The following is a 21,856-nucleotide window of genomic DNA, read 5'->3' on the forward strand; positions in this document are numbered from 1 at the left end:
AACTCTTATTTGACGAACAACGCCACTGACCCTTAGCTGCCAGAGATGTACCCTTCCTGCTGACTTGTTGTTCACAATCTGTAAGTCACTTTGGATAAAAGCATCAGCTAAATGACTAAATTGTAGTTCAAATAAGGTCATCATCCCCAGAGCGCCATGGCTCTGATCATCCCTAACTAACTTCTGTTAAGAGCATTCATTTCTTTATTCAGGTCAATACCTCCCCCTGCTGGACAACCTGAAGTATGACACCCAGAGGGTGACATGAGGATTAAAAAGACACCCGTGCTGTTCATCATACTTGAGCTGTGTTAGTCATCAAATCCTGCTGCACAAAACAACAACCTCGTCACAGTTAACGGAAGAAGAGCTCAGGAAAAGGAGACGTTAAGAAAAAGGAACATTTTATTTCTTAGATATCTTCCCGATGATGAACCCTTAAATCAGAGGATTATGGGGATATTATTTACATGCTGCAGCTAGACGGAGACCCAGTTGGACACGGGTTACAGAGAGATCTCAGGAATCAGTGCTAAGAAACAGTGGAACCAGAATAAATTAAAATGTCCAATATGACCTCGACTTCCACCCGGTGTCACGGACGACAGGAAGTGAACCCTGTCAGAAGGTTATGCCGACCTCTGACCCGGTACATCGAGGACTCGGGGAGTAAACTCTTCACATAGACATCTGCCAGCCTGGAGCTGAGATGATCGGTCATCATGCCACCGTATAGAGAAGCCCGGCAGTTCAACACAGTTCCATGTTTATCTGAAGGTTGTACCAGGAGTCCTCCTGACCCCTGACCCCTACTTCTTCTTCGTCTCGATGACCTTGGGCTCCAAGAGCCTCTGGATGACCAGCTCCTGCACCAGCTTGTCGACGCAGCTCTTAAACTGGGGCTCGGCTTCCTGAGACACAACAGAGCAGAAGAAGAAGAAGAAGATACTGGTGAACCAATCAGAGACCTGGCATGCTGAGACTACAAACCAATCAGAGACATGGCAGGCATGCAGACTTCAGACCAATCAGAGACATGGCAGGCATGCAGACTTCAGACCAATCAGAGACCTGGCATGCAGACTTCAAACGGCATGCATTTCATATTTGTCTGAATATAACTCCATATAATCCATAGCTTTGTATGATAGCATGTACAATAATGCTGTATATACGTATATATATATTTATTCTCACCGCATATATATATATCTATCCACACCTGTCTGTACTTACCTGCCAATAGGCCTTTACTATATCTATATCTGTACATATCCTACTCTTACTAGTTACGCTGCTTATATAGGACAGCCTGGCATATATAAACATTATGCTTCAGCCTGTACCTTTTCAGTCACTGCCAGAATCAGAGACCGTTGACAGTCTGGAATGATTGTGCATATTGTATTGTGTGTGATGACTGAATACAACTACTAGTGCTATTACTATTATTACTACTATTACTACTACTGATTTGATTTGATTTGATGTTTTTTATTTTCGTGTCTTACATACAGGTGTATGCCCAGCCCATATGGGCTTACAAGACACATAAACAATAAGTATATAATAGTATACTTGACAAATTACTTGACAAATTATGACAGATAGACCAAGATGGCCACAAAAAAAAAGAAAATACAATAAAAACGTAATATATCAATCACAAGCTGTAAGCAATGTATGTAAACAAAGAAACAAGAGGAATTCATATACAATTATATAGGATATTGTGTGTTTTGTCTCAAGTGCCACGCTTTCTCCAAGAATCCTGCAAAACTGACGATGTCCTCCACAAAAAAACAACTCAACATACAGCTCTCAGACTGCCTAGACAAATCCAGAACTACTACTATTACTACTACTGCTGCTATTACTACTGCTGCTGCTATTACTCCTACTACTACTAATATTACTATTTATTTATTTATTTATTTATTTATTTATTTATTTATTTATTTATACTTTATTTAACCAGGTTAGTCTCATTGAAGTTAGAAACCTCTTTTACAAGAGAGACCTGGCTAAGATTAGGGGTTAAGTGTCTTGCCCAAGACACTACACTACAGTATTACTACTACAACATAGTGCAGCTTTAAGAAGGTCCTCCCCAGTAGTGGGGGGGGGGGGTGTGTGTGTGTGTGTGTGTGTGTGTGTGTGTGTGCGTGTGCGTGTGCGTGTGCGTGTGCGTGTGTGTGTGTTTGTGGTGAGATGCTGATACCTTGTGCTCCAGCTGTCTCTGCTTCTCCACGGCCTCCTCCAAAGACAGACCCAGCCACTCGGCCTCGTCCCCTGGGATCTCAAACTGCTGCTCGAGGACAACGGTGCACAGAACCAGAACCAGGACCAGGGGAGAGGGGAACAACAGAGGAACAGAGATCAGCTCCTTCAGGCTGTGGACTGGAACTAGTCCCTCTCCTGCTTGTAGTGTCTGGCAATAATAAAAAGGGGCACTATTCCCAGTTTCAGAATTCGTACATGTTATTCCTGTGACAGTCCAAAGACATTATTGAACATGAACAACTCTCTCTCTCAAATCCAGAAACTGAGTGCTAAAACTCAAATTTGTGATGTCATCAAGTATATAAATGGTAAATGGACTGCATTTATATAGCAGCTTTTATCCAAAGCGCTTTACAACTTATGCCTCACATTCACTCACACATTCACACACCGAGACCAGAGGCGACCATGCAAGGTGCCAACCTGCTCATCGGGAGAAGTTAGGGGTTAAGTGTCTTGCTCAAGGACACTTCGACACACTGCCGGGAGGAGCCGGAATCGAACCGGGAACCTTCTGATTACCAGACGACCGCTCTACCTCATGACCCACTGTAGAGCGTAGGCTCAGGTACCTTTACGGTTTCAGAACTGAGAACACTACTATAAAATAAATCCCATGTTGGTATAAAAACTCAAGCAAACATTCTGTGGGTCCATAAAATCAGTCTCAGATTCAGCAGCTCAAGGCTTTATACCCGATGACATCATCAGTTTGATACTATTATCTGCATATATCCCTGTTCACATACCTGTCTGTATATATTATATCTATTATATCCCATGCCTACTCTTAATAGTTATACCACTGGCCAGTATGGCTTACTACTACCATAGTATGTTTATACCCGTTTTAGTCCCTCATCATTTCATTTACATGGAGTAGATAAAAGGTCTAGAGTTCATTTCAAGTGTGGTATTTGCATTTGGAATCTGTTGCCGTCAACTCTCAATATGAGGTCCAAAGAGCTGTCAGAATCAGTGAAGCAAGCCATCATTAGGCTGAAAACCCTAAACAAATAACAGAGCAAAAACATTAGGTGTGGCCAAATCAACTGTTGGCACATTCTTAAAAAGAAAGAACACACTGATGAGCTCAGGAACACCAAAAGACCTGGAAGAGCGTGGAAAACAACTGTGGTGGATGATAATTATTTCCCTGGTGAAGAAAAACCCCTTCACAACCGTTGGCCAGATCAAGAACACTCTTAAAGTCAACACTCAAGAGAGAACTTACTTCACCAGAGTGAAAACAGAGGGTTCACCACAAGATGTAAACCATTGGTGAGCCTCAATGCCAGGAAGACCAGATTAGAGTTTGCTAACAACATCCTATGGACAGATGAGACAAAGATCAACTTGTACCAGAATGATGGGAAGAGAGGAGTCTGGAGAAGGAAAGGAACTGCTCATGATCCAAAGCAAACCACCTCATCAGTGGAGCATGGTCAAGTCAAGTCAGTTTTATTTATATAGCACATTTCCAGGCAGCGGCAGCTGACACCAAAGTGCTTCACAAGCAAGTTGATAAAAACAAAATAGTGTGATGCAAGGTATAAGATAAAAAAAAAAAAAACATAGCAAAGCAATGAAAGCAACAAAAACAAAACAATATGGTGCAAGATATAGGATTAAAAACATAATAAAGCAATGAAAGCAATAAAAACTGGTAGGACACAGTAAAACAAAGAGGATAGAAGGGCCAGGGGTCTAGTGGTGATTAAGTAGGGGGGAAGGCCAAGGAGAACAGGTAGGTTTTCAAGAGTGATTTAAAAGCCTGCACGGTCTGGGCGGTCTGTACGCTGAGGGGGAGGCTGTTCCACAATCTAGGCGCTGCGGTGGAGAAAGCTCTGTCTCCCCTAGTCTTGAGCCTGGTTCTGGGTACCACCAATAGCAGCTGGTCAGCTGATCTGAGGGATCGGTGGGGGGTGTGGCGGTGCAAGAGCTCGGACAGATAGGAGGGAGCCATGCCATTTAATGATTAAAAACAACTGAAGCTAACAGGCAGCCAGTGGAGCGAGGCCAAAACTGGGCTGATGTGTTCGTGTTTTCTTGTTTTGGTGAGGAGGCGCGCGGTGGTGGTGGTAGTGTTATGGCGTGAGCTGTATGGCTGCCAATGGAACTGGTTCCCTTGTATTTATTGGTGATGTGACTGCTGACAAAAGCAGCAGGATGAATTCAGATTTTTTTCTGGCAATATTATCTGCTCATATTCAGCCAAATGCTTCAGAACTCATTGGATGGCGCTTCACGGTGCAGATGGACAATGACCCGAAGCACAATGTGAAAGCAACCAAAGAGTTTTTTTTAAGGCAAAGAAGTGGAATGTTATGCAATGGCCAATCACCTGACCTGAATCCACGTGCTGAAGACAAAACTGAAGGGAAAATGCCCCAAGAACAAGCAGGAACTGAAATCAAACGAAAACAGGTCACCTTCAACAGGGGTCGGCCGTAGATAAGGGTCAGGACGTGTCTGAGCTAATTATGAGCCATCCTATATCAAAACATAGTTATTCCTAAATAGGGAGGTGTAGTCTGACGTCACTGGTTGTTCCACCTGTATAGGGATTTATCATTGGGAAAATGGATTATCGGCTATTGTAACAATTCTGCTCCATGGAAATTGAAAGGCTTTCCATTTTTGCACAAAACGAGTTCCCTTCCATCACTAACATTATTGTTTAAGCATTTTTGGTTGAAATAAAATTTGGTGATTTTTTTTATGATTAATTGCGAATATTTTCATGTTGAGCTATAGATTGTGGATGAATACGCACAGAAAGGTACACCATGCAAATGTTAATGCTTTATTTGTTTTAAAGGAGGCGATTTAGAAATGGGCAATGGGGAAATACATTGCATTGGACAGAGGGTGGAACACGAAAAACTGCAATGACGTGACCACTACACCTCCCTATAGACCACTGCACTTCCACGTTACATAGAGCTCATGGGGGGGAGAAAAGAGAGTGCCGGGGATTAAATGAATTAATGTTGATTAGAGCCTGGATGTAAGTGGTTGTAGCTACGGCTGTGGGGGCGCTGGAGACATGATCCAATATACTTTTTTATACACCCGAGCTATAGTCACTTTTCTGCCCCTACTCCACAACCGGCACAAGCGCAGATTGCCCACTGGAGTCTCTCTTGACTTCGGTTTGGTCTCTCCATATCCTATTGGATCATGTCTCCACTCTCCAGCAACCCCACAGCCGTAGCTACAACCACTTACGTCAAGGCTTTCATCAACATTCAACATTCATTCATTTTATCCCCCTGCGCTCTCTCCCATGAGCTCAACGTACCGGAAGTGTTGCATGGTCTATATAGGTAGGTACTGGTAGTCAGTCTTTATCCTCACAGTGCCTCTCTGGCCCAACACACACACACAACCAGCCCACCTTGTATTTGTTGTAGACGTCCTCTCTCTTGACCGGGTCGTCGGGGTACAGCTCGGAGTCTCTGCGGGCCAGACGCAGCAGCATGGCCCTCTTCAGGTCCATCCCCAGCTTGGACTTCAGGTCCTCCTTTCCTGTCTGACGGGGGACGGGGGCACTCTGATTAGAACTGTCAATTAACCCTTTCACTGCCACGCTACAGGTTAACCATTCACTACCACACTACAGAAGGTTAACCCTTTCACTACCACACTACAGAAGGTTAACCCTTTCACTACCACACTACAGAAGGTTAACCTTTCACTACCACACTACAGAAGGTTAACCCTTTCACTACCACACTACAGATGGTTAACCCTTTCACTACCACACTACAGACGTCAGATGGTTAACCCTTTCACTACCACACTACAGACGGTTAACCCTTTCACTACCACACTACAGACGTCAGACGGTTAACCCTTTCACTACCACACTACAGATGGTTAACCCTTTCACTACCACACTACAGACGGTTAACCTTTCACTACCACACTACAGACGGTTAACCTTTCACTATCACACTACAGACGGTTAACCATTTCACTAATCAAATCAAATCAAATTTATTTGTAAGGCCCGACAACACATGTTACTGTCCCCATGGGCCGGACACGTCTTCTTTAAACAAGTCAAGAAGTAACATCACAATAAACCAAGAACAAAACAAAAACATCATAAAGTCCAAAGATTTTAAAATAAATAATTATTTTTTTTATTTAAATAAATACCACACCACAGACGGTTAACGCTTTCACTATCACACTACAGAAGGTTAACCCTTTCACTACCACACTACAGAAGGTTAACCCTTTCACTACCACTACAGACGCTTAACCTTTCACTACAGAAGGTTAACCCTTTCACTACCACACCACAGACGGTTTACCTTTCACTACCACACTACAGAAGGTTAACCCGTTCACTACCACACTACAAAGGGTTAACGTTTTCACTACCACTACAAAGGGTTAACCCTTCAACTACCACGCAGCAGACGGTTAACCCTTTCACCGCCACACCTGCTGTAGTGTGGTAGTGAAAGGGTCAAGTGTTGGTCGTCAGGGTGTATCTTCAGAGGCCTGTGAGAGATACATCATAATATAACAGAGAAGCTCTTCCTCTTACCTTCAGGATGTAGAAGTCGAACCCGTAGGCGGCGTCTATGAGGTCCAGGGTGCGGGCGGTGACCTTGAGGGTGAACTTGTGGTCGAGGATCTCACTGTGCATCTCTCTGTTGAACAGCTGGGGCTTCCAGATCTTCCTCAGACGGGTAGACAACTGGGGGGGGGGGGGGGGACATGGTGGTTAACCGTTTCTGCGCCAATCTAATAACGGCAATAACGAGTTTACTCGTTTTTATGATCGTTATTTCCTTTATTCGCTATTGTCATTCATAATTCATCCAGCAAGCCTCCGGGAGACTGTGGACTCTGTCGGATATTGCAACGGCTCAATACCGCCGCCTGGTGGATTTCGGGGTGAGTTGCACTCCACTCTCAACCGGATGGTGCGTTCTGTGCATCGGGGAAAATGTTCCGGGCAGAGCTCTCTTGTTATGTGGATCCAGACAAACACTCTAGTGCATTGGATCGCTTTCGAGACGCAAGAATCAATATGCTTTCGGCGTTTATTGCGTCGTACAAACGGAAAATGGATCTGGCAGATGGAAATCAAATAATTGGAATATTTTTCTCCAGACTCATCGGCCACAGGTAAGAGGGATCTAATGTTAATTCCAGCTCGATTGTCCATTTATTTCATTGCAATCCATCTGATCAACGTATGATGTCGTACTAAAGAAAGCCGTTACTGACAATCAAGGAATCATAAACGACCCCCCCCCCCTTTCCTTCACGCATGATGGAGCATAATGTATATGCATATGCATTTGAATTTTTTAATATAGCGTGTATAGGAACGAAACGGCAATCGATTATGTATAATATTATGCGTCGGGTCCTATAACTCGCGTTCTAGGAATTACTGCTCTACACTCTAAAAACATACTTATATTCACGACGGTATTAACACGACAATGTATGAATAGAAAAATATAACGTTCCCACATCCGGAACGATAGATACCCGATGTTGAATGGGCCATAGTAATGTCGATATAGCTATAATATTTAAAAAGTTATAGCCCTGCAAAGAAGGTGAGCGACTCCATAGGCTTACAGCACTGGCAGAGAGAGGTATAAGATGGCCAAACTGCGTGGCAGACAATGTGTTAAGGAATCCCAACCCGAGCATGACGTGAAAGCAAAATGGCCACCGCGTGAATATTAGTCAATAATGGTCAGACAGCTGCAGGAGCCAGATGAGTTGTTGTCCCATCGATGGTCTGATGGTGAGTAGATACCAGACCCACTGTCTCATATATCTGTCTGCCTCTGGTGAGCACAACTGGGGCCGATGTGAACAACTGATGATTATTAATTCTCTGTCTAGCTGCAGTTGTGCATGTGTGCGCGTGTGTGTGTGCGCGTGTGTGTGTTTATTTTTCTGACCAGTTTGTTTGGGTAACGTTACTTGCACGTGAAAATTACGCAGCACAGGATTTTTCAATATACGTACAAAAATAGTATGTAGACATTTTTATTATGATTGGAAATGTGTTTAATTCATACATTGACATCAATCATATCAGCATCGGTGATATCGGTTTTCAGCCATATAACAGAAATGTTAATACCGGTTATCGGTATCTGACTACATGTATAACTAAAGTTTTAGAGTTTAGTTTAGAGTTTATAGTTATAGTTTGTATAGGTGGAACATGGTATATTATGTTTATGTTTGTTAAGTTTTTCTGAATGTATGTACATTAAAAAAAGCTGTGACAATAAAAAATAATCTGAATATGTTCATGCATCCCTAGAAATGAATATCACAAATGCCAAATCAGGCAAATAGAAATGCATGGGGAGTTGTAGCTAATAAAGAAGTTATCAACTGCCATGTAACTTACAAATTTTGTTTAAAGAACGAGAGGTGACGTATAATTTAAGAAGAACACTCCATTTGAAACAGCCTAGAGCTCGAACCACACTTAAAAGTATGTCTGTGTCAGTTAAAGGAGTGAAACTCTGGAACAATATACCGGATGAAATAAAAAACAGCAGGAGTATTTTTAAGTTTAAAAAGATGTTTAAAAACAGGGTTCTAGAATCTTATAGTAAAATTTAACCTACAGTCTTTATTTAATTTTTTTTCTACCGTGAAACTCTGGTATTGAAGATGAATTTTTGATTTTCCTATGTTGGCTTATGTTCTTCTCAGGAACGTTTTTTGTTGATTGTTGATTTTTTGTTTGTTTGTTTTATCTTGCAAACTTTAACTTTTTTTGTTCTTTTCTGGATCGGTTTTTGTTGATTTTTGATTGTTGATTTATTTTTTTGTTTGTTATATTTTGAAAACTTTAACTTTTTTGAATTTGTTTTTTGAATTAGGGGTAGGTTGCTCTATAAGCCTTCGGCTTCAAACCTATCCTTTTCGTTTGTTTATTTGTGAAAATGTTCGAAAAAATGATTTGTTTGTTTATTTATTTGTAAACATTCGAAATAAAATTATTCATTCATTCATTCATTCACCTTGTCATTGTTGGCGTATCTGTAGCCGGTGACCCAGCCCTCGCCGCCCCACAGGCCGTCGTTGGAGTGCGGCGGGTAGTAGATGGGGATGGGCACGTCCTGCACCCGCTCCTTGAGCCCCGTCTTGGGGTTGGGTCTGTAGTTGAGTCCATGGGGCCTCCAGTGCACCGGGGCGGGCTCCTTCTCCTCCAGGGACTTCAGGTAGTGCTTGGGGAGACGGGCGTGGATGCCCTGCTTCATCTTCATGGCGTCCCAGAGCTTCGGGGCGTATTTATGGAAAGGCATGGTGGAAAGAAGGGTTGCCAGGGGAGTTCACACCGACCTGGGGGGTAATAACCAGGAGAGTGTCAGCAGGGCTGTTGAATGTGGACGTTTGCAAACGGGACACTGACATTTTTTTTTATAAAAAAAAAATATGCAGTCAGTATGAAAATCAAATGTGAATAGTGAGATATTTTTTTTTCTTTTTTTTCTTCTCTTTATTTTATTCTTTATTCTTTATTATTATTATTTAATTTTCTCTTGTTTAACTGTGGATTGTGTGTTTCTTGTATAATGGTATAAATTATTATTGGTGTAAATTAGGTTGTACGCCGACCATTAAGTAAATACTTGTTTAGTTTAGGAATAAGGGGCAGGTAACTATAAGATGTATTCTTCTTCCTGCTCCTTTTGTCCATGGAATGATATTTATGATTGTGTAATGAAGAAACTCTGATTGTATGATTCCATGTGGCAAATAAAAACTCTGAACTGAACTGAACTGAACTGAACATACAGACATTATCAAGACAAGATTGTCGTTCAATACTTTTAGGTCCAAGTGGCATTGTGCTTCCTAGTACAGACACGTTTTAATCTGAACTACACCAGAGAACGGCTATAGCGTTACATTTTCTCTATCAATGTATGTGTAATGAAAGTTACAGTAGCTCATACAGTGGTTCAGCACGTATCTGAACGTATTGTAGCAAACCGAGTCAGTCCCTTTTAGAGTCGTCATATCAACGGATTGGTAAAACCACTTTCATAATGAGAATCCGTTAAAGAAACATTGTAAGATGTAACACAATCGACTGGATTAAGTTACTCAATCTCAGTAACGTAACGTTAGCGAAAGAAGTAACTTAATGTCATAAATGTCATTATGAATTGAAAATGGGGAACCCCGATGTAAACAAGACGAAAGTCTTTCTCTGGTCTGCATCCACTTAACAATTGTGTGTATTGAGCCGTACTGTATTGTACCCATTCTGCAATCTGTTAAATAAAGTTTTCATTCATTCATTCATCCCCACCCCCACCAATGTACAGTTCCCACCCACCTACCCAACCTCCTCCAATGTACAGTTTCTTCCCCCTCAAATGTATATACTCTCTTTAGTTTTAGACTCTTTTTGTATCATAAACAGTACTGTATATTTGTATATCTGGTATGTCATAAATGTCTAGATGTAACAGTACTTCTACCTGTATGTCATGTATGTCATAAATGTTATGATGAATTGAAAATGGGGGACCCTGATGTAAACAAGACGAAAGTATTTCTCTGGTCTGCATCCCCTTAACAATTGTGTGTATTGAGCTGTACTGTATTGTACCCATTCTGCAATCTGTTAATACAATGTTCAATCAATCAATCAAGTTATGTTGCTCCCAACATTTGACATTATGAGCTTAGCACGGCAGCTAGCTAACATCACACAGTAGCTGCTCCCGTGGCCAGCCATTTTACTGAATAAATTAAATATGTCTAGCGTTAATTCTATTGTAACTGCAACATTACTGTGTATGATCTTACCAGACAGGCTTATGAACTGCAATGTATAGCATTTTACGATGTGTTTTCTCTCCCCATAGATATATAGATATCTATGTCTCTCCCCACGTTACTTCACAAGGACACAGGCTCGTTTCCGGTTCCGCGTACACTTGACACGCCCACTCGACCATGATTGGATGACTGGAGGAAGCTTTCATTCTTCTTCTTCTTCTTTGGAGTTAATGGCGGGTCGCAACCACAGAAAGGCGCATACCGCCACCTACTGTACAACCCAGCAACTGGAGCGGATAGGGCAAGAACCCAGCAAAGAAAAGAAAACAATAAAGAACTAACTAAACAAAATATCCAACCCTAACCTCACCACCCTATACTAACCTACTCAAATAAAATTAAAACCTAAACACAAACAAAATGAAAATACAATTAAAATCCTACCCCCCAATCGAAACTGGTCTTCTAAAGGTCACCAATGACATACTCCTCTCTGCCGACTCTGGTTCCCTCTCCATCCTCATCCTCCTAGACCTCAGCGCTGCTTTTGACATTATTATTATTATTATACCTCCTACATTTTCATATTTGTCCCATCGGTCCTGTTCACTTAAGAAATCTAATCAAACACGTCCTGCCTTGTCCACTTCCTCCACACTCCAATATGCCCTTCTTCAACCCTGCATCTGTCAATCCTGCTCTTTCCATCCCCCCATTCTGTTTCTGATTAATATTTCCTGCACTTAACCACTACATGCTCCACTGACTCCTCCACCTGACAGCAGTCACATAACCCTGTTGGATGCTTCCCCATCAATTTAAGAGTCCCCTTAAAATGACTATGCCCTATTCTTAATCTAGTCATCACCACCTCCTCTTTCCTATTTCCTCCCCTGATTCTCACACACCACCCACTCTGTTTTGCACTATATGTAATTGTCTTCCCCGGAAGCTTTCATTGGTTTGATTGATTGATAATTGTATTACAGTAACAGATTGCAGAATGGGTATATATGGTGATTGGTTTACATGGTTGTCTATCTGTCGTTTTTCTGTTAAATGGAAGCAGAAGACAGTATGTTTTGTGAAGCGCTCTCCCTGTGAAGGTATCCACAACTAGATCACATTCTATAGCTACAATTGCATTATAATTCATATTTACCCAGAACCTATACTATACAAAATACTGTTATTTTGGAATCTGTTCGTATGACTACACATACCACCACAGTCCATTGATGGATTGATTGAACATTTTATTAACAGATTGCAGAATGGGTACAATACAGTACGGCTCAATACAAACAACAGCTAAGAGGATGCAGACCAGAAAAATACTTTTGTCTTGTTTACATCAGGGTCCTCCATTTAAAATTAATCAGGACATTTATGACATACAATACATACAAATATACAGTACTGTTTCATAAAAAGATATCATAAAAAATATTTACATTCAAAGGGGAAGAAACTGTACATTGGGGGGGGGGGGGGGGGGTGATGTGAAAACGATTCCATGTTTACGATACAGGTTAACAATTGTGTGTATTGAGCCGTACTGTATTGTACCCATTCTGCAATCTGTAATAAAGTTTTCAATCAATAACTTTTATTGTGAAGTCGAAAGGAACCGGAAGTGCACGGTTTATACTGAAAACATCATAGTGATTGATTGATTGATTGAAAAGTTTATTAACAGATTGCAGAATGGGTACAGTACAGTACAGCTCAATACATACAATTGTTAAGAGGATGCAGACCTGAGAAAGACTTTCGTCTTGTTTCCATCAGGGTCCCCCATTTTCAATTCATCATATGACACACATGACATACAGATAGACAGTACTGCTACATCTATACATTTATGACATACCAGATTTTCAAATACAGTACTGTTTGTGATACTAAAAAAATCCAGAAGAAGAGTGTATATACATTTGACATAGAAACTGTGCATTGGGGGAGGTTGGGTAGGTGGGGTGGGGCTGTACATTGGAATACTGACATACATTTGACATAGAAACTGTACATTGGAGGAGGTTGGGTAGGTGGGGTGGGGTTGGGTGGGGCTGTACATTGGAATACTGACAAAGCCATGCTTGGTCTTTATTGTACAACTGGGTTAGGACATTTGTAGGGGCCAGTTTTGAATTGCAGTCTCCCGTAGGTGTTCTTTGAGAGTGTTTTTGAAGGTGGGTAGTGATTCACATTCCTTTACAGCTTTGGGTAGGGCGTTCCACATTGTTGTGGCATAATTGCGAAACGTGTTTAGTCCCTTGTTTGAGCCGAATCTGGGTTTTACATGATTTGTGGAGCTCCCTCTGGTGTTGTGATCGTGGTATTCACTGACCTTTGGGAAGTATTTTGACATGTACATGGGTACCTTGGTCGTGTAGTGTATCTTGTAGACCAGGCCCATTGCAAGTTGCTGTACTCTGTCTACTCTAAGCCATCCTAGGTTGGCAAAGTGTGCAGGGGTGAGGTGGGTTCTAGGAGTCAGGTCAAGCAGAGTAGTCTGACTAGTTTGTTTTGAGATGTTTGTAATTTGGTTTTTAGTGCCTTTGAGGTGCTTTGGTACCATGAGGTGCAAGCATAGTCGTAGTACCCTTGAATGAGTGCTCCTGCCAGAGTCTTCAGGGTATTCTTGTTTACCAGGGAGGAGATCCGGTACAAGAATCGAGTTCGTTGATTGACTTTTTTTTATTACATTGGATGCCATTTTGTCACAGGAAATACTTGCCTCTAGGATGGAACCCAGGTAGGTAATTTCATCTTTCCTTGTGACAATATTGTCACCCACTGTAACTGAGAAGCCGTCTGTTTTGCTGAGTTTGTTATTTGAACCGAAGAGAATGGACTCTGTTTTGACCATGTGTAATGATAGTTTGTTGTCGGCGAGCCATATGCAGATTTTGCCTAGTTCCGAGCTGAGGGTTTTTTCAACCTGTAACTTGTTCTTGTCAGAGACCAGCAGGGCTGAGTCGTCCGCAAACAGGAACAAGTTGCAGTCACAAGCTGACGACATGTCATTTGCATAAATTAGGAACAGTAGTGGTCCTAGTATGCTTCCTTGTGGAACACCACAGTTCACTGTGAGGGGGGGGGGGGATAGGGTACCGTTTACCTCCACCATCTGTTCTCTCCCCTCCAGGTAGGATTGTTTCCAGCTCACTGATAAACTATCAAAACCAATTGTTTTTAGCTTGTCAATCAGAATGGTGTGATTGACAGTGTCGAAGGCCTTTTGTAGGTCTAGCATGACCATGCCGCAGTATTTGCCCGCGTCCACCTCTTGCTTGATGTGGTCGTTCAAATAGAGAAGGCATGTGTCAGTGGAGTGGGATGTTCTGAAGCCAGATTGGAATTCGTAGATTAGATTTTTTTAGTGACAGAAATCTAATTTGATAAAAGATACGACAGAATGTGCAGTTTTTTTTATTGTATGTAGGAAAGAACTAGTTAAAAACCACAACTATGTATAATCATACACGAATTCACGATCGTACCAAATGGACGAAGAGGCATAATAATAACAAGATCGATAACAGTATTTACAACAATAACAAATGTCCCGTTTACATTTCGTATCCTAACTCCGCCCGAAAGGTGGAATTGAACCACTCTGCCGCTAAGCAGCTACAGGTTTGAAGCCTGCACCCCGGACCACCGAGGCTCATCCGGGCATTGGAAGGAGGTGATCCGTAGGATATATATACCAGGTATCAGACACCTATGTGATGAGTCATGGTGTGCGCGTAAAATTTTTCGTGTTAGTAGTATGTATCAATAAGACATGATATGTTATTATATGTTTTAAATATGAAGAGGGAACTAATGTTTTGACCGCATATTTGCCAAATATACAAAGAATAAGCATTCGGGGAAAGGGTTGTTTCAAGTATGCAAAATAGACCCAGTTCTATTGGTTGTTTGAGAACAAAGAGGTGGAGTCTGACGACGTCATAAAGGGAATGGACTTTGGACTTGATTTTTTAAGCATACAATACTAACTGAAATCATAGACTGTTCCAACCGCAAGCCGTGGCTACATTTATCTGGTAGACAATCTAAGTCACAATCTTCTATATTCACATTCTGTCCATGTCCACACAATGAAAACACATACATTTACATAATTTTTTTTATTCAAGCGTTGTAAGATATAATCTTGAGTCCATCAACTTTATTTTTCACATATTCAGGAAGCCCCGCCGTGAAGCAGGGCATCAAAAAATTGGTTAATACTCGTAATGTTCCTCTCCACGGAAATCTTTAGTAAAAGGCGAAAGATTTATGCGATCTGAAGAGAAACCAGAGTGAACTGACGATATGAGGAAACAGAGCGATCGTATTATCCAGCTTACTACTCTCAGTTAGGGTTCACAAGATACAACTAAGTAGAACTATTCTTCGTCACTCGTTCGGAGACCATTACATTTTAACCTAAATCTAACAACCTGTGTCAACATGCAATTTATACTTTATAATGAAACGCTGTTTGTTGGAAAGTTAACTTTATGTATTTAAGGTATACACGTGCAATGCATGATGGAGATTATTGCAAAGAGGAACGCCTCGTGATTTTTAAACGTAGTCTATGTGTGCGAAGACGCTCTCTGATTGGCTAGCCGCGTACAGCGAAGACCCTCTCTGATTGGTTTAGCGCCGAAGGGTCTCTTCCGCCTAACCCTAACCTTGTACATTGTATAGTATTGTACATGATAAGACCCAGTGCCTCATCCGTAGCTAACAGTGTATTGCACTATCGCAGGACCTTAGCGTGTCTTACAATGCTTTTTGTAAACTTCATGTACATATACCTGATATGTCTTTATTCTTATTACTTGTATTATTGCACAAATGTCTGGATTCATTGCATTATTATTGCACAATCGTTGCGGGCAAGACCCCCCGCATTTCACTGTATACTTGATGCATGCCGTGACAAATAAAACTCTTGACTTGACTTTATTTTTCACATATTCAGGAAGCCCCGCCGTGAAGCAGGGCATCAAAAAATTGGTTAATACTCGTAATGTTCCTCTCCACGGAAATCTTTAGTAAAAGGCGAAAGATTTATGCGATCTGAAGAGAAACCAGAGTGAACTGACGATGTGAGGAAACAGAGCGACCGTATTATCCAGCTTACTACTCTCAGTTAGGGTTCACAAGATACAACTAAGTGTAACTAACTATTCTTCGTCGCTCGTTCGGAGTTAACCTCAATCTGACAAGACGTCTGTCAACATACATTATTATGTATAATGAAACACTGTTTGTTGAAAGTTAACTTTATATTTAACGTACACGTGCAATGCATGGTGGGGATTATTTCAAACAGGAACAGCTCAGACCAGACGTCAAATTGTCTAGGATGCTGCCTGTCATATTGAGTTTCGCCACCAGGTGGAGTAAGTGCTCTAGTAGTAGGTGGACCAAGAGACTCCAATAGATTTTCAAATAGGAGAAGTTTGAAGTTACTGATTTTGGAAGTGAAATGGAGGGTTTAGGTCAGGGCTTTAGTTAGGTTAAAGGTCAGGGTTTTGGGTTGGAGGTTGAGTTTTACGGTTAGGTCAGGGGACTGCGGTGCACAGACGCAGGAAACAGAATAGGTTAGGGGTCAGGGGTTATAGCAGTGTGTGGGAGCAGGGTTGAGAGTCTCGTTTTTTTTTTTTATTCAAGCACATTACAATGAACAGACACTGGCAGTGTGTAAAATGTATCCACTTTTATTGAATAGAAAAGGGTTAGACAGTCACAGACTATGATTTGGCAATTGACAGACGCATCATCTTTGGTGTAGCACCCAGTTAACCTTAATGTAGACAAAAATAAACATACTATACTATTATAATCTATTTAAAACTACTTGCATACATACATGTGAAGCAAATTCTCCAGCATACAGTCTACTAACTAGAATGACCCACATCCCCCTTTCACTAGTCTTTCTTTAGCCTATCACTATAACTAATCCAAAATCACAAATGGCTTTTCAGATATTTCGTTATACTAATCTTGTCTCTCTCCTCGCGTTTTGTACACATAAACAGTACTGTATATTTGTAGATCTGGTATGTCATAAATGCCTAGATGCCACAATACTGTCTATCTGTATGTCATGTATGTCATATATGTTATGATGAATTGAAAATCGGGGACCCTGATGTAAACAAGACAAAAGTCTTTCTCTGGTCTGCATCCCCTTAACAATTGTATGTATTGAGCCGTACTGTATTGTACCCATTCTGCAATCTGTTAATAAAATGTTCAATCAATCAAGACAAGGGGTAGCTGCCTGACACTTTCACTGGGTTAGATATGCAGTTATTATAAAGAGGAGAGTAGAAGAAGAAGAGGGAGGCGCTCGTGAACAAATGCTTATTTAGCAAACAAAGGCCCTCATCCTATGTCAGACCAACACGAACACAGCGCTCATCATCCAATACGTTTATTCAGTCTAATACTTTGGCTCAATACTGCAAGTCAAAGGAATGTGTTCTCAATGACCAACATCTGAGGTTCCTCCTCCATCTCTCCAGCAGGTGGCGCCGGCGGCTCTCTGGTCTTCTTCTCCTCCTCCTCCGACGACGACGACGAAGGGGGAGAACAGCACATTTTCCCGGCGCACCTGAATGATGAATGAATGAATGAATGATGAATGAATAATAATAATAATGACTTGGATTTATATAGCGCTCTTCATGGCACCCAGAGCGCTTGAATGAATGAATGAATGAATGAATGAATTAATGAAAACTTTATTTAACAGATTGCAGAATGGGGTACAATACAGTACGGCTCAATACACACAATTGTTAATAAGGGGGTGCAGACCCAGAGAAAGACGTTTGTCTTGTTTACATCAGGGTCCCCCATGTTCAATTCATTCATTCACCTCTTGCCACAGGCGAGGCTGCAGGCCAGTGGAGGAGAGGGCGTCTCTCTGTGGAGGACCGGAGGGCTTCCGCTGATGCTGCTGCTGCTGCCGTTGGTGGCGGGAGACGGCGGGAGGAACTCTGGCTGGACGGTGCAGCAGCTCACTCCGACGGTCTGCAGCACCCTAGTGACCCCCGACGTGAGATCAGCAGCACACCTATGAATGAATGAATGAATGAAAACTTTATTTAACAGATTGCAGAATGGGTACAATACAGTACGGCTCAATACACACAATTGTTAAGGGGATGCAGACCAGAGAAAGACGTTTGTCTTGTTTACATCAGGGTCCCCCATTTTCAATTCATAGTGACATTTATGACATACACGACATGCATGACAATGACATCATGACATTTATGGCAAATGTAGACACCTGAAAATGTATGACTATTATTCAATGTGTCTAACGCTAATCCTTTGCATTCCCTGTGTTCACGAGGACGTTGTGTAACCGGCTGACCGCTCTTGATCATCCCTACCCTGACATTGACACTTAACTCGCTGCTCTCTTTGATTCTCCCTATCCTAACATTGACGCTTCATAGTGGGACAGGATACAGGTGCCGCCAGGGGCGCTGGTGGTCACGTTGGGCAGCCAGGGAGACACAGGTGAAGAAGAATGGGTTCAGAGCGCGGTGCAGAGGGAGGGGCTTTCTCTTCAGCGTTTTCCACAGAGGGAGGAGGACGCACGGAACGGGAGCTCCGGAGATTCAGCACGCGAGAGATAAACTCAGTTACAAAGCGGGTTATCCTAGAAGTATGCGGTAGCTTAGCGTTTGGTTAATGCGGGAGAGACATTGTGAATGAACCGGCAGGCGAGCGACTGCCGAAGACCAGGTGGTAGATATTGTCCACCTTGCGTTAGCTGTGTATTGGCGTCATGACAGGGGGTTCACCACGACCCACAGCTTAGCTTTGTTTAGGCTAGCACCACAGTTAAGTCTGCGTGTCGGCCCACCTCTTCAGCCCAGCAGCGGACGTCACTACACTGCACGCTCCTCCAGCCCCTCCAAGCCGTTACCCCAGCAGTCACCTGCCCAGCGTCTACCCCGCCCCGCTGCCTGTTATCGCGGGATCTCCCGACGGCCATCTTACCACACGGACGGTTGGTGGTGAGAGCAGGCCCGCCATCTTGGATAAGTACAGCGGCGCTCCGAGTGCTGAAACTTTATCAGTAGACATGTGGCGCAGGCTCTCTAAGGGCGAAGATAAACGGTGCTTTGAACTAACGCTGGCAGCAGTGTCTAGGGGCGCCCGACCATTTATTGTTTTGGGGAAAAGCCGGCTGTAGATAGGACTTTTATTTGCTAACGTGGGCCCACTGTCAATTTCTTTTGAGTGTACTAATAACGTGTGGTTCTTTATAAAAATTCCCATTGAACTCCTTTACTCCCTACCCTGTTCCCCACCTACAGCGAAGCGGAGCAGTAGATAACCCTTAAAGGGAAGAGGTCATTACTGTGTCTGTAATATAGAGCGAGAGCACTAGGTGCCCAGTGTGGAAGTAGCCTTGATAGGTATTCGATAACGTGTAACGTGTATAAGCTTCAGTAAAGGAGACGTAAATGGGAGCACTGTGTGTGTGTCTTTAATGTGCATTTTGTCTAACCCTTTTCTCTCCGGGTAATGCTCATTATTGTTTAACCCTTTCCCCACCCCCTGCCTATAGTTCATTGTGAAAGGTCTCCACTCATCATTAAGGAAGAGTACTGCTTTGGGGAGCGAATATATCATCCATCTTACTGCCATCGGGTGTGGGAGGGCTCAGGAAGTATTGGGGGAAGTGTGTGTGTGTGGGGAGCTACTGCTGATCGCCCTGGAGGGCAAGAAGGACCAGAGTACCATTCCTAGGTCAGTGAATCCTAGGCCCCATCCACTCCTGCTGCTCGACCTCCACTTCAACATTCCTGGCCTACAGTCAGGGACCCAGCTGGACTCAGCTCTGCTGCGTTCTCGCTACCAGGTGGCCGTGTACAACCACTCCCATAAAGCAGGGATAATCCACCCTGCTACACATAGATACAAAACAGCACATCCAAAACAAACTCTTACAGGTGCTGAGCAGGAGAGATGATGAAGGACTAGCAGAAGAGTCGACACATCGGCGCTCCCAGATGATTCATTGAGCATGTTATTCAGTGCATCTCGTTCATCTCATTCAATCAGTGCTGACTCGTTTTTTATTTAGACCACCACACCTACTGTCAGTGGTGGTGTTTTGAATGCTGACAACAATTACTTACAATTACAATTTTGTCAGCTTGTATCCAACGCGATTTACAGATTGTGAACAACATGTCAACAGGAAAGGTACATCTCTGGCAGCTAAGAGTCAGTGGTGTTGTTCCTCAAATAGTATCGAACTTGAGTGTTACACTCTGAGTCTAGTAGTATAGACATATTAGCAAGATAGGTAGTTGTATAAAGTTGAACTGCGGCAAAGCTACCATCAGGAGACATATTGTTCAGTTAACTAAAGTTACTTGGAGAAAGTAGTTCAAACTACTTTATATATATATAAATAAAAAAACGTACATCTACAATGTAATACAAAATGATATCATACAACACAAAATGAGTGCATACTACTCACTTTAATAGCTGGTGACATGACCAATGAATCTATATCAGTATTACAACAATAACAAATGTCCCATTTACATTTCGTATCCTAACTCCGCCCGAAAGGTGGAATTGAACCACTCTGCCGCTAAGCAGCTACAGGTTTGAAGCCTGCACCCCGGACCACCGAGGCTCATCCGGGCATTGGAAGGAGGTGATCCGTGGGATATATATACCAGGTATCAGACACCTATGTGATGAGTCATGGTGTTCGCGTACATTTTTTCGTGTTAGTAGTATGTATCAATAAGACATTATATGTTATTATATGTTTTAAATATGAAGGGAAAACTAATGTTTTGATCGCATATTTGCCAAATATACATAAAGAGTAAGCATTCGGGGGAAAGGGTTGTTATGCAAGGTCACCATATAGTACAACCTTTAATAACCGAGGATTTGGGACAGAGAGACCTACGTGCTCAGAGTTTTTGAATGCTTTCCCCGACGTGTTTATATTATTGCGGACATATTGGATTTAAGATTGGAACACTCCAGAACATACTGGAACATTCAGACAATGTAAAAATGACATATTGGAATAATCTAGAACATCGAAGCATTCTTTGATATATGGAGCATTCTGGAATATCAGCAATACGTGGTCATTCACTCTACCAGAAGCCCCTCGGGGGAATAATCAACAGCTATCTAGATGCAGAACCACAGAGCCATCATAGCCGGCCGGCTGAAAGATCACTCTACACAACGATCATCGCCCACCCCGGTCAGGGGAAATGCTGCATATACGTATTTAAAAACTGTTTTTTATTAATGGGAAATAATTTCACTACTTCTCCAATTTATACTTTAGATGTTTAAGCATAGCAATGCTCTTTTAAGATCTAAGTTAATGTTCTCTTCCTTTTACTTGTTTTTTTTTCTTTTTCATCCGCTCTCTCTGATTTATTGAGGCTCTCTCTTCAGTTCAATACCTTCATATTATTCATGGGTTACTATAAATTACACAAGTTCATATAAAATGTAAGTGATTAGGGCATGACAATTGAAGCTTATTTTTGGTCTTTATTTTTAGTTTATCTCATTTAAATTTTTATTTATTAATTTTTTACGGGTAAGTGGCCAAGCCACAGTCGACATTCTACTTATGGTAGAATTTAGAGTGTTAGATCCTATGGTATACATAGGAATGTTAAGGATAATTGGATCATTCTGGGATATCCGGTGGTGCAAGGGAGGGAGT

General features: G+C 42.1%; 1 protein-coding gene across 1 annotated transcript; it reads right to left on the reverse strand.

The window, feature by feature from the left end:
* Nucleotides 1–292: 292 nt before the first annotated feature.
* mrpl28 (mitochondrial ribosomal protein L28) lies at nucleotides 293–11,239 on the reverse strand. Its single transcript, XM_084323991.1, has 6 exons — nucleotides 11,116–11,239; nucleotides 9,315–9,636; nucleotides 6,848–7,000; nucleotides 5,684–5,818; nucleotides 2,222–2,308; nucleotides 293–911 (listed from the first exon to the last, which is right to left on the reverse strand). The coding sequence occupies exons 2-6, from the start codon at nucleotides 9,597–9,599 to the stop codon at nucleotides 810–812; spliced, it is 762 nt and encodes a 253-aa protein (XP_084180117.1). The 5' UTR covers nucleotides 9,600–9,636; nucleotides 11,116–11,239; the 3' UTR covers nucleotides 293–809.
* Nucleotides 11,240–21,856: the final 10,617 nt, after the last annotated feature.

The sequence above is a fragment of the Notolepis coatsorum genome, assembly GCF_963971535.1.
Source record: "Notolepis coatsorum genome assembly, chromosome: 1".
Taxonomy (NCBI): domain Eukaryota; kingdom Metazoa; phylum Chordata; class Actinopteri; order Aulopiformes; family Paralepididae; genus Notolepis; species Notolepis coatsorum.